Raw genomic sequence first — 10,454 nt, forward strand, 5'->3', positions numbered from 1 at the left:
TTAGAAAATTTGAAAGTTAAAAGTTAAAGGAACCAATTGAAATAAAGACAAGGACAATATAGGTAATCATTATTATCATAAATTTACTGGCAGTTTTGTGTTTTGTCAAATAAAATCGTCTATTGGATACTTTTAGTATAGTTCGTTTCTGTGTTTAATTATGTCGATCAGTTGAGAAATTAATTAAATTGATAAGACATTTAAATTGATATAGTTTTTTTGTGTAACATTTCATCGATTATACACGTGGATTTTAACCAAAGGAACCAAATGCAGTGTGTCTCTAAAAGTTCCCCAGTCCCCACACAATCTGCAAAATTGATAGCTATAATTTTTTGGACTTTGAGGGCGTTTGCTATTGCACACATGGCAAAACGAACCACTATTAATAGTGAAGTTTATGACAGCACCATTGAACGTTTAAAGAAGGCTCTTAAAGCATGGCGATGGCGTTGGATATTTTAAGCTTCTACAACTGTCACTGGCAAGATCTCAGTTTCAAATTTCAAAATTCACCGTACTATAGTTGTAGAGATCATCCTTCTAATAAGGAGGTTAGGCATACAGCTCCAATATTGAGTTTCAAGTCTCAGGTTTCTCTCTGAGGGACCCATGTTTACGTCTTGTCTTAGTCATTATACGTAAGAGTGACCTCAGGAACTGCTAACTACGGAATTCACTTTCCACAAAGAGGACAGGAAATTTGTAATTTAAATGTGATTTACATTTGTTTTTCCGAATTCTGTCTTAATGAAGTAATATTGTTAGCGCATTTTAGAAAAAGCGCTATTATTTATATTCGTTATGGCTGGCTGTCTGGCTGGCTGGCTGCCTGTCCGGCTGAGATCTCAGCAATTACAATAGCTAGAGACTTGAAATTTTCACTAAAAGCTTTCTGCTAGTGTAGATGTGCAGGCTGTAGTCTATTTTGAGCTAGAGTTAGATTACTTCATGCATATGCTGATTTACAACTTGTTTTGCATAAATGACGTGCCGCAATGGATCTAAGCGAGAGAATCGCTTATGCTCATTAATTTTACTTCCTAGTAATTCCAGATGAAGTTGGCCGCCTAGTGTTTAGGACAATGAGAAGCTTACTTCTTTAAACGCTTTAGATTTTTATATTACAGGACATCCCTTCAAGTGGCAAAATGAGGACCTTTGGAGCTTTAAGCAATGCCAAGTTCAAACATTTGCCTTGTGCCTTGGGAGTACACTTGTGGATGTGAAGGTATTATTGTTCTCGCAACTTATCAAGTTATGTTTTTCATGATTCCAATCGAACTGATAATTTGATAGAACAAGCAATTGGTCGATTGCGCCAAATGACCTTCTGCTTCAAATATAGATTACTCTTAATTCAATATAGTAAGGCTTTGAAGAAACGTATTCCGAAAGAAATGAAACACAGACTTAGTGTAACGTTTCCTAAACTAATTATACGAGCACGACGGATTTTACATAAACCTGTAGTCAATAGAAACAATTACGAGTTCGCAGAATTTTAAGTCGAGTTATTCTGGACAGTCGTCTTCGACACTTGCTCCGCAGTCATTTTCATCGGTGGTAGGTTGTATGGTAGTGGAGACGATCTCGCGGCATCCTGTAGGAGCTGAAACTTCGTTTAAGGGATACGGGCAATCGTACATTATGTTTAACTTGTTAATATCTATCGGACTTAGTTCTTCCACAAATCCCATCTCGCACGTGACATCCTGAAAAGACCTGATTATCATCAGCAACCAGTGTTGGAGAGTGGTACGTACACACTTAGGTGTCATAGTTATTGAATTATTTATACCAAAAGCACGTTCATCGTAATGAGTAATACTGCAGTAGTCGTATGGTTGCCCAAAGTCTGTAACGTATTCAGGATCGTCTTTCTCAAAATTGTGCATCATCTCTGTAAAAATATTGTTAATAGCTATAAATGCAATTGAATAATCTACCTGGATCAATGTTTTCTTCCCAAATTTGTAGATAATCATCTCTGTTGGGGTTAGCATGTTCGTGATAAAAACCAAGTGCATGCATTGTCTCGTGTATTACGGTACCAGTATAAACGCATCCTTCGCCTAAATTCATTACTTGTCGCCCTCCTAATCGACCAACGTCGGTAAAACAGTTTGGTTCATCGTTCTAGATGGTAACCTAAGGGTGGTATATGGTTACCCTATTGCACACATTCATACCTTTATGGCAACGTAGTCGCCTCCACATTCCCAACGACAGTTCCTAAGCCTTATACAAGTTCCATTAAATCCATCGCGCAATGCTTCAAGTATAATATCGAGTTCATATAGTGCTAGAATAGTAAGCCCATATTATTTCAATGCAAAAAATAAGAAGCCGTAATTATAGTTTACGTAAAAAGCAGTGTCTGTAAATGGTAGCTTAACATTGCATTGTAGAATACAACATGTTATGGAAGATGAGCTGACTTATTATTTATTAATACTAAGGGATCATGGTTGTCCACATAATTTTATAGTTTTCTACATCTAAACACATCTGAGCTAATGAAGGTATGGGGAGATTCTAGATTTTTATCCTTCAAACTTCACACACACCACCAACAAGCCCCACCACCCAACAGACTCAGTTTGGTGAAGTCAACAACTGCGTAGCAACAAAAATGTTGATATCTTACAAAAATTTCCTTCAATTTCGTAACATATAACGCCTTTAGGCCACCACCTTTCGACCAAGTTGATTGCAGACCTTGTGTCGGGCATTAACATATCACTCTCGCCTCCATACGACCATTTGGGATGTCTCGTTTGAGCTACGCAATTAAGGATTTCAGGGAATTCGTTGCGTGTGTATACGTACGTACCTCGACCATGAGGTGAACACACCAGACTGAAAGGAGAAAATATTAAAAGCACCACCGCGCTGTGCAGCACCACACTCATTTTGATAAAAGGAGCTAATAATGTTAATAATTTATGTGTAGAAATTCAAGAAAAATGATATTGTTTATTTGGTTCAAATATTCTGACGCGATATCGCGAAAGGTAAATATTTTAATGCAAATAAGAATTGTTGATTGTGTAATTCTCCTAAAAACTCTTGTGAAACTTAAGGACCTTGCCCTATTTCATTAGATAGCGCACCGTTAATTGTTCTTAAACCCCATTTTTGAAAAAAGTAGAATGCGACACCAAAAATTTACGAGGGTGATGTATTTTCGAATATTAGTTTGAGCCATTATGTTGTGGGTTATCTGTAAACATTCTAAAAAAATTCTAGAGTGCAGCTGATAATAATATAATATTAAATTTATATAGAACACGGTGTCAAGGAGACATTTATTATCAAGGTGAAAATTTACTTTTATGATTATTTTTTGAACAATGATGGTAATATAATTTGGTGTAGATGTGCAGCTCTTGTCAGTCTAATCTCAAGACGACGTATTCCTTATTTAGTTCAGAGCGTTAATAAACGTAAAACGGCCCAGATGAAAAAGAGAGCATTTCGTGTGGTAAGTATATAACAAGTTAAAAAGTAATCGTAAACGATTTACATAAAGCGCATTTCCACTTGCATTCATTTCCCATTTGTAAGATGCAACTTCTGTTAAAATCGTAAAAATCCGCCCACAAATATGAAAGATAGCGTTGCACATGGGCAATCCATTGTTGACGTGCTACTTCAATTTCAGTTTATGAGAAGAATTTCATTTCAATGCTTTTCTAAATAAGAAAGTTGGAGCTGCGCATGCGCAAACCTAAATTTTAAAACTAATTTACTATAACTAACTAATAAACTAAGATTTTCCTTTGTTCCAAGCGCCTAAGTATCAAATTTCACTTAAATAGTTCCATAGATAAAAAAGTTGGCACTGCGCATGCGCAAAATAAAATTTTGAAACTGGCACTAGATTTTCCTTTATTCCAAGTGCCTATGTATCAAATTTCATTTAAATTCTTCCATAAATAAAAAAGTTGGCACTGCGCATGCGCAAAACCAAATTTTGAAATTGGCGTTTGATTTTCCTTTATTCCAAGTGCCTATGTATCAAATTTCATTCAAATACTTTTATAAGTAAAAAAGTTTGCAATTCGGTTTACAAATGGTCGAGATGCGAAAAGGGCACTGTGAATTTTGAATCGATTCGATTCAACTTTTGGCATTGCGTATTATATGGCTAAATCTATGCCCATATTGAATTTCATGCAATTCAGTTCATAACTAACGGAGATGTAAAAGCGATCGAACATTTCTAAACAAAGTTATCGTTCACACGGACAGATAGATGGACAGACAGACAAAGGAACAGACGGAGAGACCAACCGGCAGGCGACAGATAGCAATGCAAAATTATAAACGATCTCTAGGATCGTTAATAAACGGCAAAAGTGTAAAATTATGGAACATGTAAAAAACGGTTTTTTGTTTTTTTTTACAATAACTTTTTTTGTAAGCGGTACAGAAAAAATTCCTTCCTTGGTACAAGACTCGACACCATAACGAACCAAATAGCGAAAAAAGTAGAACAATAGCTCTTAAGATAAAAAACTAGTAGCGTCGCAAAGTTAGCGGGCGGACGGACGGACGGACGGACGGACGGACAAAGTGGCCACAATAGCGCATTTTTTTTTATTTTTGTGGAAATGCGCTAAAAAGGAGCCTTGTTATCTATGGACACCTTTTTATAAATAATCAATAATTTTAGAACTCGATATTTTTTGTATTCAAACGGAAAACAATTACATTTCTAAATCATATGTCAAAACATCCCCTAAATAGGAATTTCAATAGTAATTTTTTCATTTCTGAAATCTTCCATAATTATTTTAGAGATAAAATCAGTTTAGGTTTTTCGTAGAGAAACAAAACTACGAATCCATGCATACTATAGCTTTTAATGTTTTGACCTTTGAAACCAAGAAATTGGATAACTAAAAACTTGCGCTTTTAGGAAAATCAGTGGTGCCATGGCAGTTGGAGATCAAACAAAGCTAACTGTCCCTTAAGATACGAGCGACTTCCGAATAGGATCGTGCTAATGTTGAACGAAAAATCTATCTAACACAGAAAACCGGGCATTCATATGTTCTTTGTAACAAGAATTATAAAAGAAACCCTTTTTAGCGCATTTCCACAAAAATAAAAAAAAAATGCGCTATTGTGGCCACTTTGTCCGTCCGTCCGTCCGTCCGTCCGTCCGTCCGTCCGTGTCCGTCCGTCCGTAACTTTGCGACGCTACTAGTTCTTTATCTTAAGAGCTATTGTTCTACTTTTTTCGCTATTTGGTTCGTTATGGTGTCGAGTCTTGTACCAAGGAAGGAATTTTTTCTGTACCGCTTACAAAAAAAGTTATTGTAAAAAAAACAAAAAACCGTTTTTTACATGTTCCATAATTTTACACTTTTGCCGTTTATTAACGATCCTAGAGATCGTTTATAATTTTGCATTGCTATCTGTCGTCTGCCTGTTGGTCTGTCCGTCTGTTCCTTTGTCTGTCTGTCCATCTATCTGTCCGTGTGAACGATAACTTTGTTTAGAAATGTTCGATCGCTTTTACATCTCCGTTAGTTATGAACTGAATTGCATGAAATTCAATATGGGCATAGCTTTAGCCATATAATGCGCAATGCCAAAAGTTGAATCGAATCGATTCAAAATTCACAGTGCCCTTTCGCATCTCGACTATTTATAAACCGAATTGCAAACTTTTTTACTTATAAAAGTATTTGAATGAAATTTGATACATAGGCACTTGAAATAAAGGAAAATCAAACGCCAATTTCAAAATTTGGTTTTGCGCATGCGCAGTGCCAACTTTTTTATTTATGGAAGAATTTAAACGAAATTTGATACATAGGCACTTGGGATAAAGGAAAATCAAACGCCAATTTCAAAATTTGGTTTTGCGCATGCGCATTGCCAACTTTTTTATTTATGGAAGAATTTAAACGAAATTTGATACATAGGCACTTGGGATAAAGGAAAATCTAGCGCCAGTTTCAAAATTTTATTTTGCGCATGCGCAGTGCCAACTTTTTTATCTATGGAAGCATTTAAGTGAAATTTGATACTTAGGCGCTTGGAACAAAGGAAAATCTAACATTAGTTTCAAAATTTAGGTTTGCGCATGCGCAGTTCCAACTTTCTTATTTAGAAAAGCATTGAAATGAAATTCTTCTCATAAACTGAAATTGAAGTAGCACGTCAAAAATGGATTGCCCATGTGCAACGCTATATTTCATATTTGTGGCCGGATTTTTACGATTTTAATAGAAGTTGCATCTTACAAATGGGAAATGAATGCAAGTGGAAATGCGCTTTATGTAAATCGTTTACGATTACTTTTTAACTTGTTTGGAGGTTTGGGCAGTTTTTGGGCTGTAACTTTTTGGCCCGCTAAGAAAGACCGTACACAAAACACCAAAACAAAAACCTAGCTAGCTCTTTACCTTAATTTATTATCACGACACAAAACTTCTCCCCAGCACAGGGGAGAGATTCGACTCTGTTCTCAGAACTTCTAACAGATAGTGGGTCAAACCAAATACTTTAACTAAACTGCAAAATTTTGAATAGTTATAATGGGCCTTGGGCAAGCATCCAATAAAAACACAGGTAAAAAAGAAATAAAACACACGGAAAATTAATGTGAAAATTACAAAAGTGCGATTTAATCTTAACTCACAAAAGGGAATGGTACAAAAAAACAAACAATTATTACAAATAGATGACTTAACTACTTATTTGTAATAAAAAATGCTACCCAATACAGTATGTATTTACGGAATATATAAAAAAATAAAGTTGATGATGGTTTCTCCGAGATGAAACGTTGTATGTAAATCTCTGAACAGTGTCTTGTAGGATTCAAAAAGTGGCAATGAGAAAGTGTATTTTATCTTTTGTATCTGTTCAAATGAATATCAGAAAAAAATAAGAACAATATCGACAATTTTCGGTTATTCTGGCATATCTTCGGAGTGAAGGTTTGCTTTTCGATGGTTGCGTGCGCAAACAGATTTAATTGTTTTTGTTGATATTAACATAATATTATAAAAGGTACCCCCAATCTAAATAAGCGAGTAAAATACCGAGAGACATGTAGCTCATTTCCGGTTGCAGTAGATTTTGAAATGCCTTAATTGTAGTTCTCTCTATAACGTACCTACACATCGTAATGAACGTATAAGTGGATTTAATAAATCATCGAGATTTAATTTAATTCAAGTTAATCCTCGATTAAATGATATACTGGAAGTAGACTTCAGCTTTATGTTAGTTACACAATACTGGTAGAATTATGACAAATACGCTACAATGCCGGTGGTCGACAAACAGCCGAAGCCAAGCCATGCCCCTATATAAGACCACATAAAGGCTTTATAAGTTTAGTTAACTGCTTTAGAAATATGGCATTCACTGATATTAAAATTAGCTGCGGTAGCTTAGTCTAACATCACAAGTAATGAATTATCTTAGAATTATCGTGTGGAATTATGGTAAAAGTTAAAACGTAAGCAACCGAACGCTACTGTACAACAAGGTAAAATATGGATTCCAGCAGAGAGATATATGTTACCAGTAAGTGAGCAAAAATCGTAGGTAGCCATTAGTAATAAATAATGTAAGGCGTAGGCACGCAATATAGCAGATACCCACTCTTCAAAACGTATCCTTTTCTCGAATCCATGAATGTGATTTCGTACCGTTTGGCAGTCGCTATTATTATTAAAAGATAAACTGGAGTTGAATGCTGTGGGACAGGATATTACTTTTTAAATTTTTAGATATTTCCAGCCCTTCCCAAGCCCATTACAACTCAAAATAATTACCGACCAGACCACTGGCTAGCGCTCATACATTAAACGAAAAGCGTCAAAGACGAACAATAATGAAAATGCAAATATTTATAATTTACAGCGGTTGTTATTGTACACAGGTTAAAGTTTTTTTGTAGGTGCGCAAGTGGTCGTATTTAAAACAGAAAAAAAGGGTCGAAAAACTACGACAAACCGTAAGTAGCGGAGGCAATTATACGTGATGTACGGCTTTCAATACGGTTATTGATTATTAAAAAACTTCTGGAAAGAAATAAAATGAATCGCATGTCACTCAAATAATCAATTATGTTTTAAAATGGCATATGATATATGGATTGTCATTTTAGGCACTTACGTGTGAAATATAACGTAGGTCTCGGAGCAAATTTTTTATAAGTGGTAATTTGTAGCTTAGCTATGATCCGTCAGGAAAGTCAATCCTTTTGCGATTTAATAAAGAACGTAGATTTATTGTATAATGCGCTGCGATATTTCGTATAGGACTTTGATTATATTCAAAGGTATAGGTTAGGTATATAGATCCTTTGTTCATGTATCGTTACATTACTGGTTATGGAGCGACGTAGATATATGCATATATGTATATTTTACGTTTCAGAGTTGTGTTGCAGATTTAATTAATACATCGCTCATTAAACTGCTTTTCACCGATGTAAAGTTAGCCTTTGTAGTAGAACACCTACACTTATCGCCCCCCCCCCCCACCACATCGTTGGGACACTCATCCCCTTCACAAGGTCGTGGTGTTGGTATTTCCTCGAAGAAAAATTATCATCGTAATGAGGAACTGTAGCTATTTGCTTTTATCAGTCAAGATAAGGGCCATCTTACCAGCAGACATTTAAGCCATCCTTGGTTTCTGCACCTGGCCGATAAATGTTTGGGATTAGATAAGAATTGGAACAACGGGATTTAACCGCCAGGTTACACCTACGTTTTCTTCTGTATCGCCCAATTACAGGACAAAGTAACAATAGTATACTAGTGTGCAGTTAATCTATACTTAAACAAAGAAAGAAAAAAAGTTAAAAAGAAAAAAAGTTCAGTAAAGTAGTTCAGTAGTGTCACCCGATTAGTGATGTGAAATTACATTTATCCAACACCTCTATGTTATCCAGTCATTATCATGACGAAATTAAACGAGTAAGGTATAATATAACCCACTAATGAGTTATGGACGTAAAATAACTCACTAGCAAGATAAAGTACAGGAACCATAAGTAAATCCATATAAATTTTCTGACTAAATTTTTTGTTGTTTATTATTCCCATAGCAACGAATTATTGCTTTTGTATTCCATGCACTCTAGCTTTTCGCGGAACACGCAGTTTTTAAGATTTCCACGTTTTAAACCAGCTTGAGGAGGTGTTGGATAAAGTTTTGTATGGTGCACGTGTGTTATATTACAAATAAGTCACTTGAGAAAATAACCCCACTCGGCCTGACGGCCTCGTGGGCTTACTTTTTTCTCGCGTGACTTATTTGTAATATAACACACTTATACCATAAATAACTATTAAGTGCGTAATATTACGTGTAAAATTCCCAATTGTTTATGTTTTTTATGGTATTTTATGTAATTTATGTAACTTACCATTTAAAAAACAGAAAACCGTAATTACAAGTAATTTATGTTTTTTACCAAAGTCATATTCCGCAAACACAACGTTAGGGTCTTATCACACTAAGCGACTTCGCAGTCCTACTTAGGCGTCTTGCTGCTGACAGAGTATTGGTTTATATGGAAGCCTTCACATTAAGCGACCAGAGCAGCGGTGTTACTGTTCGCAGAGGTAGGCCGCTGCTCAGCTACTTAACAGCGCTCTCTTTTTGCTTCACAACAAACAGAGCGAGAAGCAACAGGCCATCGTCGAAATCTATCTTATACTATACTGATGTGACAGTACGTGCTCCCTCGCTTCCGCCACGAGAGATCCCTTAAGCAAAAACCTTCAGCGATACTTTTTGCAGGAGAAAATACCAATTTGTACGCTTGGAATTAGGTTCGTGATCAATTGGCTAAGAAATTCATGGCCAATTGCACCGTCAAAATTAAGTATCCCTTAAAGTTAAAGGCTTAATTTTGTTGGTGCAACTGGGCATTAAAGGCCGATCAGTTTTTCTTATGTTTGTAAAACCTGGCTTTCTTCCGTCGATCCCAAGAAATCTAGATTTTGCTTTAACCCGGTTTCGTACTCATTTGCGTTTTGCCCCTTTATCCAGTTAAGACAGGTTGATAAAAGCTGGGTTAAACGCTTGTATAGCCGGTTGCCAGTAAACGGAAATGCTTTACAGTACTATCCGCCAAAAAATGAAATATATTGAATGTGGATCCTAGCTAATACTACATAAGCTTTTTCCTTAGTCTTTTATTTCAATGCGTTAATTATACCAGAGATTGGGGAGGAATAACAGCATTATTACCGATTTTAAGCTCAACTACAACCAACGTGACAAACTTTACCATGTTAATTCGATATAGAGCGCTGAAATAAAAGCGACAAGTACAGGGTCCGGCAAAATGATCTCCCACATTTTAATCTGTAATAAAAACGCCATTGTAAATGTTATATAGATTTTGTCTTTATTAACTGAAAATGTATGCTATGCCATTTGTTTTTATTAAGTTTTGAAAA

At 35.7% G+C, this 10,454-nt stretch overlaps 1 protein-coding gene across 1 annotated transcript; it reads right to left on the reverse strand.

The window, feature by feature from the left end:
- Nucleotides 1–1,426: 1,426 nt before the first annotated feature.
- Nucleotides 1,427–2,920, reverse strand: LOC116164965 (astacin-like metalloprotease toxin 5). Its single transcript, XM_031479224.1, has 6 exons — nucleotides 2,837–2,920; nucleotides 2,651–2,785; nucleotides 2,193–2,305; nucleotides 1,950–2,139; nucleotides 1,767–1,903; nucleotides 1,427–1,715 (listed from the first exon to the last, which is right to left on the reverse strand). Exons 1-6 carry the CDS (start codon nucleotides 2,913–2,915, stop codon nucleotides 1,515–1,517), a joined length of 855 nt encoding a protein of 284 aa, XP_031335084.1. The 5' UTR covers nucleotides 2,916–2,920; the 3' UTR covers nucleotides 1,427–1,514.
- Between the last annotated feature and the right edge of the window lie 7,534 nt (nucleotides 2,921–10,454).

The sequence above is a fragment of the Photinus pyralis genome, unplaced genomic scaffold (assembly GCF_008802855.1).
Source record: "Photinus pyralis isolate 1611_PpyrPB1 unplaced genomic scaffold, Ppyr1.3 Ppyr1.4_LG2, whole genome shotgun sequence".
NCBI lineage: Eukaryota > Metazoa > Arthropoda > Insecta > Coleoptera > Lampyridae > Photinus > Photinus pyralis.